The sequence below is a fragment of the Takifugu rubripes genome, chromosome 6, assembly GCF_901000725.2.
Source record: "Takifugu rubripes chromosome 6, fTakRub1.2, whole genome shotgun sequence".
Lineage (NCBI taxonomy): Eukaryota > Metazoa > Chordata > Actinopteri > Tetraodontiformes > Tetraodontidae > Takifugu > Takifugu rubripes.
In genome coordinates this window covers 1,054,875-1,072,601 of record NC_042290.1, presented here as the reverse complement: position 1 = coordinate 1,072,601, position 17,727 = coordinate 1,054,875, and the positions used below count along the sequence as shown (strand labels likewise).

The following is a 17,727-nucleotide window of genomic DNA, read 5'->3' as shown; positions in this document are numbered from 1 at the left end:
CCATGTCTTTATCTGTGATTACATGGACTCCACAGGTTGTTACATTACACCGTACTACCCTTTTATAATTGATTCCTTCCCTTCAGGAAAATGTAAAATGTTATTTCATCCAGAAAGCCTTTTTAAAATCCTGTTCCATCCTCGGTTTTATGAAGATTCAACCAAGACCAGGCACTGGGACAGGAGCCCCCCCCCCCCCCCGCTCCCTGATTTAGTTTATTGGGTTATGTTTGGGAGGTTGGACATCAAATAGGATTTAGATACAATGTCATTATAATAGATCTGCCGGTTGTGAAGGAAGCAGATCGATAGGTTTCAAAAATCAATCAGCTTGTCCACACAGGTTGAGAGGCCGGATGTGATGCCTGAACATCAGAAAAGAAAGCCTGGAATGTTTTTGTTACATAACTTAGAAAGTTTAGTGCAGAATTGAATAAAATTTGATGTGACGGGAACATCAGTGACATCACAAGGGTTGACAAGCGTCCAGGCGTTAACTTTACACCATGAATAACTGCTGTGTTGTCTTCAGGTTCTCTGGTGAGATATAATGTCCTGGTGTCTTTGCTAGTGATGCTCCACATTAGAGTGACTCCTTTCTGTATAGTCCAGGTTTATTCATGGTCAAACGTCTGCAGTTGGCCTCTGAGATGGTCCATCTCTGAATCAGCCTCTCTTTGTCCATAAAACTCAACTTTTTACTAATTCTGCGAGAGACTCTGATATCTGTAATTCTGTTATCTACTGGCCCAGTCTGGCCCGCGGATGGATGCCATCTATAATCCATTTATCATAGTTGGCCGCTGGGCCTTCTTCCAAATGACAGGTGGCCTTCAGCAATCTCATTATTTAAAAAAAGCACCAGGTTATAGTATGGAAATATGGGGGGATGGAGCTCCTGTAGTCTGATAAAGGCCGAGAAAATATGTATTACATTTACTTTTTGATATAATTACACCCCCCTCCCACCCCCAATACTACTGCTACTGCTACTCCTACTACTGCTACTCCTACTACTCCTACTACTACTACTACTCTTACTACTGCTACTACTACTACTACTACTCCTATTACTGCTACTACTACTGCTGCTACTACTACTGCTGCGACTACTACTCCTACTACTGCTACTGCTACTGCTACTCCTACTACTACTTCTACTCCTACTCCTACTGCTACTCCTGCTACTGCTACTACTTCTGCTACTGCTACTCCTACTGCTGCTACTGCTACTACTGCTGCTACTGCTATTCCTACTACTACTGCTACTCCTACTACTGCTGCTACTTCTACTCCTACTCCTACTGCTACTCCTGCTACTGCTACTACTTCTGCTACTGCTACTCCTACTGCTGCTACTGCTACTACTGCTGCTACTGCTATTCCTACTACTACTGCTACTCCTACTACTGCTGCTACTGCTACTCCTACTACTACTACTGCTACTACTACTACTGCTACTACTACTACTACTCCTACTACTGCTACTACTACTACTGCTACTGCTACTACTCCTACTACTACTACTACTACTACTACTACTCCTACTCCTACTCCTACTACTACTACTACTACTACTACTACTACTACTACTACTAATGAGATTCTACATAGATCTACAATGTTCTTTGCATCAACTGATTTTAGAGGAGATTATTAATTCAGGTAATGTTTATTATTTAATTATTTACATCTGTGTTTACTTTTGTACATACTGACAAAACAACTCTTTTACTCATTTAACTCTTCTGATTCATTTCAGTTAATAATCAGAGTTGTTTTTCTTCCATTTGTTGTGCATCCTAGTCAGAACACCCTCACAAAAATTGTGCATGAGTGTTTTCTTACCTCTTATGGTGTTGTCGCACGTGTGTGTGTGTGTGTGTTGGGAGGGGGGTCAGTGTGTGTGTGTGTGTGTGTGTGTGTGTGTGTGTGTGTGTGTGTGTGTGTGTGTGTGTGTGTGTGTGTGAGCCTGTTCAGTACAAAGCACAAATCCATAATAGCAAACTGTGCTCCCTCATCCAGAGAGACACAAAATAAGGTGGGGATGTGAAGTGTATACAATATCCACACACACGCTTACACACACACAACATGCAGTTTTAAGTAGTCCTTATTAGGCCTTTGATCCAGAGTGTGTGTGGGGCTCTCGTCTCCCACTGTGATGCTTTCTGTGTGTTATGCATGTTCTCTCTTACTACCTCTTCCTTCTGAAAGCCTTAAGTCACACAGTGCAAACACACTGACAGTCATCTTCATCCATTCATTCATTCATTGGTGTGTGCAGACGCACATGTCTGTGAGAGAATGGTTAATACTAGGACAATAGAAGTGTGTCTGCTCAGTTTGCCACTCTCTGGAAACCCCACCCCATCTCCCCAACCCCCCACCCACACACGCACGCGCACACACATATATACACTAGTCATCTTCATTTTTTGGTAAAGCTGGAAATAGAGGACTTTCTTACTAAAATAGCGATTTTCCTCTTTTTTCATGTTTGCTTCTATTATATACATATTATGAAGTTGTTTTAATGTATTTATCATTTTCTAAATGATTCAGAATCCCTCAAAGTAAAAAGATGCAGGCATCCATGGGAGACTGCTGCCATTGTGAGCATTTGTGCTCATGTGTCTGGTTCTTGCACGTTGGGATGTCCAGATTAAAGATGGCCCTGAATCTGGGAGCATCTGATCATTTTTAATGCTCTTACATTACCATTTCTGTGTATCTCCACCAGGCTGTCTCTCCAGCCTTCCACCAAATGCTAAGAAGATCTCAAATTCATACGAAGAGCGGCGTAAACAAGCCACCGCCATTGTGTTGCTGGGGGTCATTGGGGCTGAGTTTGGGGCCGAAATTGAACCGCCGAAGGGTTCAGGACGGGCTCGGGCTGGAGGACAAGCACCGGAGGGCTTCGGACTGACAAGTGGAGGATCATCAAACTATTCCCTTGCTAGACACACTTGTAAGTACACTGTAACTATGCACACCACAATATTCACACACTCAGAAGTATATGTGCACAAGTTACAATTACAGGAAGAACAAGGTTTATTTTTGTGACGCTGTTTTGGTGTCAGAGTTAAGTGACTACACCAGAACTACAGTAGGACGTTTGCTGTTGGATTAGTTGGACGGATTTTACACCTTAAGGGGCTTGACACCCACATGTGTACTTTAACATGCACACACACACGCGCTAATGCTGAAGCCATGCTGTGCCTGCAGTGATAGACCTCGGTGGGCATCAAACCTGCACTAAGCGTAGCTGCTCTTCCATTCTGCTGCTCTTGAGCGCTGATTGGCTGCCTCTGGGGGGTGTCCACCCAGCAATGTAGCCTGGACTCTTACTGATAGGCTGTGGAGCGTGATGCTCCTCATGGGGACCTGTGCACAGCGGTTAGCTCACCTGTGGGACTCACACACACGCACACTCACCTCAGTACAGCCAGGCTCACTTCAGCAGATGAAACATTGATCCTGTTGACCCGAGCGCCACCATTTTAAAAACCATTTACTGACCTCTCGGGATAGGAGTCATTTGGACGTTGTGATGCTGTACGACACTCAAATAATCCAAGCTCAAACTCATCTGCTTCTCTGACGCAGCGCTGCTATTTACCTCAGCAACAATCGACCAGCATTTATCGACATAATTAACAAGAAATGTGGCCTCTGGATTTTCTGAAGGGGTAGGAGGGTCAGATTAGCCCACAGTTTCAATGGCTATACTCAGCCAACAGGTTAAAGTAGCACAAAGATTATTGTTACTGTGAACCAGCAACATTTGTCATGACCTTTCTAGTTTTAATTCACACAATCCCCTTTACTGAAGCTTTGTAATGTTCATATTGAGAGATTTGAAAAAAAGACACCGTAGGAGAGAGAGGGAAGGAAAATAAAGCAAACCCAAAATTTTCTTTGACACCAATGAATACAGCAAAAACACAAGGTTAATAGGAAAAGATGCATGTGGTGGATATACACTATCTGTGTGTCTTATTCATTCAGCTGTTTTATTCCTTTCTCCATCTGCTCTCTTCTTTGTTATGAAAGTAAAAGATGGATTGGTGTTGTTGGCATGTGTTTGTGTGTGTGTGTGATGAATGAGAGCTGTCCACCCAGAGAGAGGCTACAGAAGTCTATAAAGGTAGGTATAGCTGTGGGGGGGAGGGGAGATGGATGGGGAGGTCAAGCCTAAGGAATGAGGGAAGGAAGAATGGATAATGACTGAATGAACAGTGGATTCAGATGGACAAGATAAAGGAGACTATCTCTGGACAGCTACGTAGCGGTATTCCCATCTGAGGACAGTTAATGGGAACAGTGGAATTTTGAAACATTCACCAGGGCTGAGCAGAAATTGAGTTTTTCAGTATTTAATGTTTCTGAAGATTGAACAGGGACAGAAAGTCACTCTGCTCTGCACCAGCAGCCTCCTCACATCAGGAGAACTCAGCATTAATGGTACCATAAATAATAATACTAATAATAGTAATAATAATAGTAATAATCCAGTGGTGTTAAGATTACGTCCACACTCTTCCTGCTGCGTAAACCCTAAAACCTGTGATTTCTATGCCTTAGGAAGTAAATTTGTAATTGGTCCTCAAGTTAAAGGCAAAGCAAGGCTGGTTGACTTCATGTTAGGGTGGGAATTAGTGGTAACATTGGTGGATGTAAAAGGTCTGAATAATAGTTGTGTATTGGTAGATAAAATTACTTTTTGTATTAATTCATTGCGGGCAGTGCATTCATGTTCACTTCTGTCGGTGTTTCAGATTAAAAATCGGGCTGATCACATTGTTTTTTAATTCTTCTCTTTCTTCAGCGGTCTGATCTGGCTCTCCACTAAGCAAGACCCCTGCATTGATTTACCCTCACTTCTTATTTAAGCTCTGCCAGAACAAAGGGAGATAAAAGTGGTGGGACAATTGAGTAGAGACAGTGTGTGTGCAGGAAGAGGTGGAAAGTAAAAAGCCTGTTAGTGCTCCACTCAGCCTGCTAAACTTCAAACATCACCAACCACTCGCTGTTTAATTCGATGTACTACCTTCTCTACTTCCTGCCTTCTGCTAATTGCCCTCTCCTGTGCTAATGTGACATCTTTACTGCTGTAACTAACAGCTCATTATGGCCAGCTGATGCTTTGTCAATATCTATTGGTTGGTTTGGGTACAGGCCTGCCTTTAAACAAAGATGTCTGCCTTGAGAAATGGCCCCCGAAACCTGCGTCCTTACACCTTCTGCTCCTTCAGTAGAGAAGAAGGACCATAAGTTAAAAACCTGGATTTGCCCATGATTGTGACTATGATGGCAGTTTAGCGTAGTCGGTCCTCGTGGTGGCAGCATCTATTGTAAGGTATATGTAGTTGCTAATATTGTTAGCCTTTGCTGGTTAGGTTTAATAATTCCAACAATAAATAAGAGTTGGCTGGCACTTATGTCAGGTTTATGATGAAATGCCTGGAGAAGCAGCTGAGATTATCTGTTTGTCTGGAGGCTGATAAACTTCTAGATCCACAACATGATTATAAATACCGGTACTCTGTTTACCTGCAGGTTTCTTCCCTTTTAGCAAATTTCCTGATTCATTGGATGTACAGATGTGTATTAATGTGTTATCAAGACTTTCTGGTGCTAATGTAAAGTCAGATTTTTCCCTTAAATAGCAGACATTTAAACTGTCTGGCTTTCTGAAATTTCCAATGTTTTTATCTCCTGAAGCACTTTGCAAAGAATCTGCTAAAAGCCTTGGACCTGAGGATCCAGTTAGAGATGGACAGATACAAACCTGAGGGACTCTGTGTGTGTGTGTGTGTGTGTGTGTGTGTGTGTGTGTGTGTGTGTGTGTGTGTGTGTGTGTGCGTGTGTGTGTGTGTGTGTGTGTGTGTGTGAGAAAGAGAGAGAGAGAGAGAGATGGGGATATTTGTTGTCCTAATGGTCAGTTTGACCCCATAGAGACTGCCTCAGACGTAAGGGCAGCCATGTAGCCACCTCCATTCCACTTGCTGTCTTTATTGTGTATGTGTGTGTGTGTGTGTGTGCCCGTGCCTGTGCCTGTATGTGTTACAAAAGGTTTTTTTTATTTCCAAATCCCGTTTAACATTAAAATTGAGTGCTTTTCCTAAGCCAAAACTGATTTGTTTAACCTTTTTCTTGTAGCTCTTGTAGATTTGATGTGATTGTTTCATTACCCCAATATGAGACAATGGCTAACAAACTTAGTTCTTTCAACAGTAAAGAACATTTATTGTATTTAGTGTGTAAGAGTGCAGTGCACCGCAATTGAAGAAGAAACATGTAATAATGATGCTGTAACAAATTTAATATAGCTAGTATTGCACAATACTCATTAGCTTGGCACAGTGACAGGCTCCTCATGTTTATGTTCCATTTGGGTCTTTGTTCTGTGTTTGCAGGTAAAGCTCTGACTTTCCTGCTTCTGCAACCTCCCAGTCCCAAGCTGCCTCCTCACAGCACCATCCGCCGCACCGCCATCGATCTGATTGGCCGAGGTTTCACTGTGTGGGAGCCGTACATGGACGTGTCTGCAGTACTCATGGGGCTGCTGGAGCTCTGTGCTGATGCAGAGAAGCAGCTGGCCAAGTGAGTCCCCCCTCACACGCACATGCACATGCACATGCACATGCACCTGTCCGTCTGCATGAAAGGATGAACATTTCATTTTCAATCCTTCATCTGGCCTCCAAACTCTGCTCCCCTCTACCCACCCTCTTCTCAGTGGTTGGGGTCCAAAACTCACCCTGTAATAAAATAAAGTTTTCTACAAATTTGACCTCCATCCACATTGATTCTTCATATTCAGAGAGATGAAGCCTTCCTCAACTTAGCCAGGAGGTCAAAGTTCAGCCTCACAGTCTCAGGAGTGGTCGTGCTCAAGTAAACACGGCCTTCTGTACAAATGAAGGTCAGAAGTCACGGAGAAACTAATTTGATGGCGTCTCCTCATGTGTGGTACAAAGGACCTTACGTGTGTCTCTTCCTCCCTGCTGAAATCTAGCCGGCTGACATGGGCTGATCCTATTAAGGCTGAAACTTGAGGAGAGTCAGTCAGACTAAATGAGTATAGATATGTCTGCTGCTGCACACAACAAATGGCTGGTCAGTTTTGAGGACCCTGGCGGATTGCTCTCGGATGGAATCCTGTTATTGGCTCATTTAGTTTGTATTTTTAATCCATCTCATGTTGCTATCCTGGTGTCTTACGGCGCCTTTTTCTAGGTTCAAAATGAGCGACACATGACCGCCATTGTGCTTGTAGGTTTAGTGAAGGAAGACCAGGTCCCAGCGGAGACGCAGGTGGACAAACTGAGTGACGGGAGGGGGGCCAGAACCAGTACCAGTAGAGGACTGGGACTGGAGAGAACATCTACCGACAGTCAAGTTCATTCATCATTAAATTATTATGAAATGTAGATATATTTGGACCTGATGTGTGAATAGGATAGGCACACACACAAACACATGCATCCCCATAGACACATGCATTGTGTCTAAAAAAGAGTTTACAGGGAAAACCACTCTTCGTGTGTGTGTGTATGTGCGTGCGCGTGTGTGTGCGTGGTCTTAATAATGAATTCTTTAGCTTTCTGAATTGAACGTATCTTATGGCGTCTCATTGATCAGCCAGTGCTTGTTTATATCACAACACCAGGAGGCAATAACACGTAGCTGCAGACGCGACTTTATCAATTATGCAGGATCACGGTGGAGGTTCTGGCTCATTGTTTACATGAATGCAAAATATATTCAGCAAACTTTCAAAACCTCTCACCATCTGTAACTCATGAGAGGCTCATTCTGATGTTCTGAAATAACGCACACACACACTCACACGCACACTCACACGCAGGCACGCTTGGTTTGTTGCAGCAGCTTCTTCCATCGTGCCACTGAGGTTATTCACACACGAAAATCAATAATCTTTTCAATCTCCACTGCGAGCGACTGTATGTGTGAGACTTGATATTGACTCTTTAATGTCAGCATGATGCCGGCTTTCAACACAGTCGGGCTCACATGCACTAAACTGTAGCATTTTCCTTTATTTACTTTTTTACGCCTCTTTTTACGTTCACTTTTATGTGTTTTGAACCTTTTGTAGTATTCATTTAATTAATTCACGTATTTTGTTTGCTATTTTTTTTACTCATGTTTATCACAGCAAGACAATGGAGGAATTCTCTAAAACAGAATTAAATAAGGTGAGGTTGGGAACTGAGCCTTCCAGTCCAGCCCAGTAAACTAAAGACTTCTGAGTGGCTGGACGTGTCCAGGTGGAGCAGGAAGACCCCAAAAATGAGCCAAAACATATCAATGTTTTTGGTGTAATTCAAGATGTATTATTGAGTTTTGTATTACTCAATAGTCACCGTAATATGCTATCATTATTATTAGAACTTGGCAACAACAGGGATGTCAGTGGTGTGTGTGTGTGTGTAAGTGTGTGTGTAAGTGTGTGTGTGTTCTCTCCCGTGACAGTAATTGCCTGTCTGTTCACCTCTCCTTTCTCTGTCCACTCACACATACATATACAAACACACACACACACCTTTTTTCCTGCATTATAGTGTCACTACCATTTCACCTGTAATAATACTAATCCAGATTATTTTATTACATGTTCTGAATGTTGGTTATTAACCTCAGTGCTTGTCGCTCCCATTAGCTCTTTGCACTCCTGCTGCCTTACATCAGCACTGTGACTGCTTCCAATTATAGTTGGCCCAGTAAATGAAATTAAACATTTCAACATTGCTGATCTATTGCCAATATATTACTTGTATTAATTACAGCTTCTGTAGTTGTGATTTGTAATCAGAGGAGATGAATCGTGCTGCACAGCCGTCTGTCCACCATTACACCCTCCCTCTCCCTTTATTTCCCTCTGCCTTGCCCCAGAGTCATTTCTTGACAAGAGGAGGTGGATGAGGGTAAGGAGTGAGGGGGATTTCCATCTCCTGTGCACATACACTCACAGAGGGGTGTGGGGCCAGCTGTTAGGGTGTGTGTGTCTAATTCCTGTTGCATTGTGGGAGTCCATTATGCCATCGTCTGGTGAATGGCTCCCATTGACTTGGCCTTGACATCATAAGCTGCCTGCTAATCTCTTCACTGCATGTATTAGTGAGGCTCGCTCGCTCGCTCTCTCTCCACCACTCTGCTCTGTTTTATCTTGTTTGTGTCTTCTCCCACCATTAAACTGTCTTCACTCTCCTTAGAGCTCTTTTAAAGCCATCTTTATATCCAAACCATGACGTTCTGTACATTTTTCATCATCAGGGTTTATAAAAACACAAATATCAGCAATAGATCTGTATTTCCTGCGTCTGTACCATCACCTCTCGCCTGTTTTCAGGATATAAAACACTAATTCTCTGCGTTTGTGTTGGAGGGCTGTTTGGTGAGGTTTTTACCACCCTAACCCGTCTGCCTCCCTCTCTACAGCATCACCATGGGTTTGCCGCTGAATCCACCCGCAGATTCTGCTCGCTCGTCTCGCCACGCTCTTTCTCTCATTGCTACGGCTCGTCCACCTGCCTTCATCACAACCATCGCCAGAGAGGTGACCCTCCCACTCGCATCGTTCTAACAGCACTTCTCTGCATAATTCCACTCTTTTTAAGGTGGTTCGTGTTAAAATGTTATTGCATTAGACCTATGCTCGCCCCCCACAGGTCCATCGATACAACGCGGCTCAGGCCAACTCTCAGTCACAGCAGAACATTCACACCACCACTCTGGCCAGAGCAAAGACTGAGATCCTGCGGGTCATCGACATCCTGATAGAAAAAATGCCTGGCGATGTCGTGGACCTATTAGTCGAGGTAGGAGTTGAAAATACCCATATTCTAAAGCTGCTGCTGCTGCCTTCAGCATTGAATGGTCCTCTCACCTTGTCCTTTGTCTCCTGTCCTCCTTTAGGTCATGGACATCATCATGTACTGTATTGAAGGTTCTCTTGTGAAGAAAAAAGGTCTTCAAGAATGTTTCCCTGCCATTTGCAAGTCAGTGTGTGTTTCAACCTGCAAAATTAAAAACATCCTGTCTTCTGTCCTGTAAATATTCAGTGGTGTCAGCAAAAGATGGACATTTTTGTCTTGTTTTGAACAGGTTCTATATGGTTGGTTACTGTGACCGCAGCCACCGCATCGCCGTTGGAGCCCGTCAGGGTTCCGTGGCGCTCTACGACGTCCGCACAGGAAAATGCCAGGTATGGATGAAGAGCACAAAAGGGATTAGCTGCTTTATGAGGTGAAGGCTGGCTGCCCCTCTTTGTCCAGTCCATCCAATATGATATGTGCATAGGCCACATATCATATATACATACAGTGGAATACCGCCTGGTCAGCACACATAAGTAAAATTCCTTTGAGATTTTTCATACACAGAAATTTTGAAATACTTGAAAGAAGTCAGTAAGACTTAGAACATGATAGAAAAGGAAGAGATGTGGATAAAGAAGAGAGAAAAACAATCTGAAACAGGAAGAGGAGGGAAGGGAAGAGTGTTTAAGCAACTGGTTTCCCTTCTGTCACTAATGAATTAAGGCCAAAGCACCAAGTCTGTTAATCAGGCTCGTGTCTTTGTGCGCAGCTATGTGTGATTATATGTGTCTGCGTACGTGTGTGTTTGTGTGGGTAATTTGCTGCATATTGATTTGCAGTAACCTGAGCAGTCTAGTCTGGTGAAAGGGTCATTTAGATCCTGTAACAGCTATGGCCCCCGTTCACCCCACATTTAGTTCGAGTTTAAGTGTGTACACGTGTCTTTCTGAGCCTCATCCATTGTGTATGCAACTATTTGCCTCAAAGTGCTCATATAGTAATAACATCCATGCTTGTTTATTACCATTTGCTTTCTTACTGTTTATTTAGTAAGAATCCTAATTTTCCTATAATTATTCTAATTATTCTGAGGTTGTAAATTATACTCTCCAATGCAAAATGTGAAGGTCAAATATGAAGCCGGTGTTATTCATGTGATCACAAAACTATTGTGACCAATGATAATTATATGTTTATGTACCTTAAGAGCAATTTAGAGAGTTTAAGGGGCGATTATGGGAGGAATTTAATGTTTCAGGGGACATACGAGTTTTATTTGTCTGTGTGTGTGCGTGTGTGTGTGTGTGTTTCCAACCGTACCTTGCCTGCATGGCCATCTGGCACAGCTTTGATCAGTTTCCGTGAACAGCCCTTTGTCAGTTGCATTAGTGTGTGTGTGTGTGTGCGCGTGCGTGCATATCTGTGCGTGTGTGTGCATGTGCAGCTGCTTGCTGTGCTTCTTTAACAGACTCTGCTGAGTCTACTAATTGAACACAAAGAAACAATCTGAGCGAGCTTCCTTTCCATCTGCATCTGTTTCTTTCTGTTAGGGTTGAAAGCAGATGAATCATTTTAGAACTGCTGTTAAGCTCAAGTGTGTCTCAGCTTCACAACTTGCTGCTGCTGCTGCTGCTGCACATCCCATCACAACCCAACCAGTGGGGCCATAAACTGATAAATCCCATAAAGTTAGCAGCTGTGTGAGGACTACAGTGGCGATGGGGACAGTGTTCGGATGTATCAGACAATTATGATTTCCTGCCCTTTAATCCTTTATCACGCTGTGTGTGGAATAACAGCCAGGCATCATTTCATGATGTGCAGAGAGAAAAGGATGCTGGGATGTGACACGTTTTTGCTTTCACCCCTTTATTCAAGCAGTGGTTTAGTGGTGGCATCACTCTTCAAAGATCTCCTGTTTCTGGTTTAAAGACACCATCAAATACAGTTCTGGTGAGAGAACGGCTGAGATCATGTCGATGAGCAGTTGTCCATGTTTGTGTGAGATTTACGGGATTTTCGTGGGCTTTGTGTTGAAGTTTCACTGACTGTGGTGATGACGTGTTGTTGCTGCTGCTCATTAAGAGCAGCACGGATGGAAAATCTGATTTTAAGGCCTCACCAAAGAAAAGTTAAGGGTAGTAAGGGAGGCAAAGATGTAAACAGCCATTGAGACGTCGGTGGGAGCAGGTCCACTAGGGGGCGCTGGCAGCAAAATGTCCAAATAATCCATCTCTTCTCAGCACACTGCTGGAATCTAATAGGATTTTCCCTCAAAGGATGGACAAAACGAATTAAAATGATGAGATTTTCATTTCATTGAGTGCTTTTCCAGCTTTAATCACCAAAGCAGTATTATTTCATGGTGCAGGGGCCTTAGGCAACATATCTTAATCTCATCTGGAGGTGAGAGTTTGTAATCCCAGTCAGAGGCATCGCCTGGGTGGGGATTTCTTGAAGGGGGTTTATTACTTTACCCCCCCTGCATCTGCCGGGACACTTTATTGTGTTACGCCACAGAGTAGCGTGGCATTATGTTGTCCCTGGAGTTCTGAAGGCGAATGGCAGCATCTGTTGGACCAGAAACTGCCCTCATCTGATGGAATTATCTCACCCAAACCCAACACTTAGTGTCAGGGAAAATCTGGGCAGCGAGACCAGTTTCTCTCAGACACCTTGATGAAATTTCTTCTACCTCTGCTGGATGAGAAAAACTGAATTTACTGTAGAGCCGAACTTCAACCTCAGTGTAGATTTATCAGCAGGAGGAACCCTGTGGAACTCCAGAACTCCACCAGGAGCCTCAGGGTGCACAGAGGCCTGACTCAGAGCATCTGCACACGCGCGTGCACATGATAAATCACAAACAACTCCTCATCTACATCATGTGAACACCTTCACAGGAACAAACCATGAGAGAACCATGAGGTCCTGAGGAACCAGATGCTGTGTGGTTTTCTGAACCAGCTTGTACATATAAGGTTTAATCCACGTTATGTGTCCATGTGACCCATTTAGAACCATAAACAGGTGAGATTAAGACTTGACTGGTACTACTCTGGAGCAGGTCCTTTTATAGGTGAGTGGAAGAGGAAGCGTCCGTCTCCAAAGCTCCGATGGTCACAGCCAGACCAGCAGAGGCTGAGAGGAGTTCTCTTCGCTCAAGGAATGTTAATGACGCTTTTTCTGTGGGTTCCAGAACATCCATGGACACAAGGGTCCAATCACAGCCGTGTCGTTCGCTCCTGATGGGCGTTACCTGGCAACCTACTCAAACGCTGACAGTCACATCTCCTTCTGGCAGGTATGGCACCACCTGTAACAGAACTCCCACACTCAGATTATTTCCTGCTATTATTATTTTCACCTGTGAGTCAGATAAATATGATAATATCAACCCAACAAACAGATGTTTGGCAGAAGGAATTTTGAAACCTATCTGGATGATATTAGGCACACTAAAGACTCCCATTTACTTAAATAAAATCTGAAAGTGAGTGTGAGAGAAAGAAATACCCAAATGTTTGTTCTAGTTCTTTTTCTTATTTAGGTTATCTGTAAATCAGTTTAAATATAAGTTAAACTGCACAACAAAGATCATCTAAATGATGTTAATACAAGAACAGACAAACATTCCAGCAGGTAAAACACACACACACACACACAAATACACACAGTTACATACACACATATAAGTGCACACACACACAGTCTCTCTTCCCAGAATTGTTATTTTGAATGAAAGTTCTTTACAACCTTGGACATGATGGTCTCTGCACACACACACACACACACACACACACACACACACACACACACACACACACACACTAATGGCATTACTGTAAGCATAAACCGCTTCTAGTGCTCCGACAAGACGGCTGCTGTGGTAATAAGTCAGCAGACGCTCTGTCGGTGTCTGCACGTCTGTGACTGTGTGTGTTTGTGTTTATGTGTGTGTGTGTGTGTGTGTGAAATCGTGAGTGAAATCAGTGCACGTGCTGGGGTTTGGTGGGGGTCATCTCAGCAAATGATTTTCTACTGGCTGAGTTTTTCTTTACACACACAATAATATGATATAATGCAGTAATTTAATAGTCTGGAGTTAAACTAGTGTTTCCTCACAGATCAGCAGAAATGAAACCAGAATATCTGTAATATAATTTAGGACGGGACTCTTGGCCAGTGAAAACAGATCATCTACTGTATTATTCCTTTTAAAATCTGGGACAGAGCAGAACTAAAGGACACGGACCCGGAATGTGGAGGAGTCGGCTGGAGCTGATTTAGGCTCTGATGAACCGGTTTTAGGGGCTCGCTGTCCTGCGGCTCTCCCCTCTTAGGCCACATGTTGCAGATGCTTTCAGGAGCTTGATAGATTCTTGTTCTCCTCAGATGAACACCAGTCTGCTGGGCAGCATCGGGATGCTGAACTCGGCCCCCCAGCTCCGCTGCATTAAGACCTACCAGGTTCCACCAGTGCAGCCAGCATCCCCAGGTTCCCAGAACCACCTGAAGCTGGCCCGTCTCATCTGGACCTCCAACCGCAATGTCATCCTCATGGCCCACGATGGCAAGGAGCACAGGTTCATGGTGTAGCCCCCTCATGGTGGTGTCGAGGAGGCTTGGACTGGAGGAAGCGTGACCGTATATCAGATCTCTTGTGATTGGTGTGTTTACAGTGTGTGTTGTTCTTGTCTGACACTTCCCATCATTCCTGCATGCCTGCTGGGTTTCCCTCACTGACGTCCTGTCAGAAGATGCAGCATCACAAACAGAAGCCTGGAGTCTTCTTGTGGGCCCGCCCGGGCGATGGTGACCTCCTGCTTCCTTCATTTTACAGATGCCACATTTGTTTTTGGAGGTGAACTTGTTTTAATCAGACGGAAGTTCAAATTTGGCTTGGATGAGTCCTCATTCAGGTCTGAAGCTTCTGGCTTGGTTGGTGTTGTCCACCTTCTCCTGACCATCCCTTCACTCACAGATCTTCATCTCACAGCCTCTTATGGCTTCAGTATGGTGTGTGTGTGTGTGTGTGTGTGTGTGTGTGTGTGTGTGTGTGTGTGTGTGTGTGTGTGTGTGTGTGTGTGTGTGTGTGTGTGTGTGTGTGTGTGTGTGTGTGTGTGTGTGTGTGCGTGCGTGCGTGTGTGTGTGTGTTGATGCCTCCTTCTAATCATTCTCCTGTTTGACTTGATTTAAACTCACAGGAACCTTTTGTGTTCTTTTATTGTGTGTTAGTTTTTTCTATTTTAAATCACGGTCGGCTCTGCCAGCATCTTTCCAGTTGTTTCTTAGATTATTTATTTTGCTGTCAGACCGACGTCGACTGTTTTCCTTTGCGAAATGCAACTTTGAGTTCGGACGATGGATCAGCTTTGTTATTTTTTATTTATTTTAGCTGGAGTCACATGACATTGGTGTTGTTGGAAACAGCTTCAGCATCTTTTTGTAAGGAGCTGCCTGTAGGTCAAGAGGTCCTCTTCATTTAGAAACACACACGTTAAAGCAGAGAGCAACATAATAATCCAACAAGGCCTCATTTCAGAGCTGCCTCTGGGATTCCACCACCGCCACTTCTGACCTTTTAACCTTTTATCATCCTGTCATGGGAAGAGGTTTTTTTCTCTGTTTTTCTTTTTTTCTCACATGTATGTTTTGTAAAATTGAGGCTTTTTTTTGCTCTAATTGCCTGAATAAAAAGAATCAGAGTTTAGCTGTTTTTACTTTGCCTGAGCAGTGAAACTGTCTGTCTTGTTTTAGGACCTCTTTAACGACCCTGTTTTCTCTTTGGAAGCCTCCATTTTGTTCTCCTCTGTCAGTTTGTCAGGCAGCTTCTGACACTGTTACACACCTGTAAACTGGAGTGTGTCAAAGCTTTTCACAGCTTCTCCATCCAGCAGCTTGTCTGATGGGTTTCTGGAATCACCAGAGGTTCAGACAGCTTTGAGATCTTAATCTGGTCCTGTTCTCCAACACACTGCTCTAGTGGAAATATGATTTTTGGCAGCCTCAAGGGAGAGGAAAGGTGAGAAAAATAAAGCAGAAAGAGCTGAAGAGTAAGTAACAGGATCAGGTCGTTCACCCAGAAAAAGAAGCTTCTTTGGTCAAACTGAAGTCAGAGGCTGAGAACCAACCTTCTGTTTTCACCAGCGTCACCACAGGACAGCTGAGATCGTCTGTTCTAAACACAATCAGCAGATGTTATCATCATATTTAGGTTTATGCTGTAAACTCTAGCTGAATTTACGTGTTACAGTGCATGTATATAAGGGTAGGTGCAATCTGCGTCATATAAGCCGTATCATATATCAGAAGTGTTGTAGGTGTTGACGTCTTGTCCAATAAAAAGGAAAAACTCAAATGTGTTTTTGTGCATCTTTTTCAACGGTGAGATTATTTTTCCTGATGTCTTCAGTGAAAGAGTTGCTTTTTGTCTTTAATTAACTGGCTTTGCTCACCGTGGTAACCGTGCTCTTATCGATCTCTGATCACAGAACCAGATCGATCATTTCCTTTAATCTCACATTCAGAAAAGTCTGGTTTCATCTGATGAAGTCGGTTCATAATTTAAGGAGGAATAATCAACATTCAGTCATCTGAAGCTCAAATATTCACTTTTAACCAGAAAAAAACATCAAAGTGACGAGAAAAGATCAGAAAGGGAATATTTCAGGATTGGCGAGGTTGGTCACTACTGGGCTTAGCTAAACTGTCCTGTGTGTTCTTATTCTGTCTTCTCGGAGACATTTGAAGCTCAGATTTACCATCACTGCTAGATGACTAAAGGGAGTTCAGCCCACATCTGGACTAATGAAACGTCTGCCTCCAACATCTGGGCGTCCTCATGATGAGACCAGAGGCGCACAACCCGTTCCTGCGAGCTCTACGATCAGGCCAGGTATTCTGTCTTGCCGGCTAGATATGCTTTTCCACCTGGGGTCACCCAGTAGGACTGAAAACCCGGCACAACTGATACTCCTGGAACTGGATTGTGCACCCCTAATGAGACGGCCGATGTCTCGTCCCAGACCTGGGTTTGGGCATCCATCAGGCGGGAGGCCTGGACCAGACAAGAGGGCCCAGTGGTGCTTGGTTGCGTCCGGGTCTGGGGAGCAGCCAGGACCAGTTAACAGCACCAGTGCCGTCATCATTGGAGAGTTGCTGACACACTTCATCCACTGGCTGTAGGACAGGAAGCCCCACAGGCTTCACCTGCTGCAGGGACCTGTTCCCTGACATCCTGTCCTCGCTCCAAACCTTGTCCTGTGTGCTTCTCAACCACTAACGCTGTCCAACTGGACTGGTTGATGTCTCTGTAATGGGGCTTAGCTGCAGCTAGACTGGGATTGTGTGTTGCCCTTAGTGAAATCCGAGGAGCTAAACACCAACAAAATAGCAGAAATCTCATTTTAGATGAGAAAAGCAGCAGGAGGCGTCTTTCCTGCCAAATGTGAATATTTCAGCCCCAAACAGATAAAAAGAAGGTAGAAAAATATCAAATTACCCTCAGAAATGTGTCGGAGGCTCCGTTGGTCTGTGTCCAGGCCCTCCTGAAGGAGCCCCAGTTACACAGATGTAATCTATTTCCTGAGTAATCAGACAATTGATACTTTTAGTCGGTGGTGAGACTGAGCTTTCGGCTTTATTGATTAATAAGGAACAACCGACCAGTTTATCTCTGAACTCTGAGGATTTTTTTCCTTATTTGTTTGCGTTTCTTTAAAGTTGTGCCGGAAAAGTCGCGTTCCTGCGTGCGTAGAGTTTTTATCTGTTATTGACGTTCCCAAAAGTTCCTGCGTTTAAGCTGCGAGTGGTTTTTATTTTCCTGAGATAAAAAGATTATCAGAAGCTCTGCGGTAGTTTTGAATCG

The 17,727-nt window shown here is 43.8% G+C and overlaps 1 protein-coding gene and 1 long non-coding RNA gene across 3 annotated transcripts in view; one reads left to right on the top strand and one right to left on the bottom strand.

Moving 5' to 3' along the window:
* The window catches only part of LOC101077553 (WD repeat-containing protein 7), a 48,096-nt gene extending 31,883 nt beyond the window's left edge, over positions 1-16,213 (top strand). For both annotated transcript variants that reach the window (XM_029837505.1, XM_011604382.2), the window contains 8 exons: positions 2,744-2,971; positions 6,429-6,615; positions 9,478-9,595; positions 9,708-9,857; positions 9,955-10,037; positions 10,144-10,243; positions 13,057-13,161; positions 14,253-16,213. In XM_029837505.1, the coding sequence (XP_029693365.1) occupies positions 2,744-2,971; positions 6,429-6,615; positions 9,478-9,595; positions 9,708-9,857; positions 9,955-10,037; positions 10,144-10,243; positions 13,057-13,161; positions 14,253-14,456 (1,175 nt within the window). In that variant the 3' untranslated portion in view covers positions 14,457-16,213. The remainder of the gene's footprint in view (positions 1-2,743; positions 2,972-6,428; positions 6,616-9,477; positions 9,596-9,707; positions 9,858-9,954; positions 10,038-10,143; positions 10,244-13,056; positions 13,162-14,252) is intronic.
* A 241-nt stretch (positions 16,214-16,454) lies between these two features.
* On the bottom strand, positions 16,455-17,437 carry LOC115250158 (uncharacterized). The gene is made up of 2 exons (XR_003888726.1): positions 17,362-17,437; positions 16,455-17,234 (listed from the first exon to the last, which is right to left on the bottom strand). It is a non-coding gene; the product is annotated as an uncharacterized lncRNA (long non-coding RNA).
* Between the last annotated feature and the right edge of the window lie 290 nt (positions 17,438-17,727).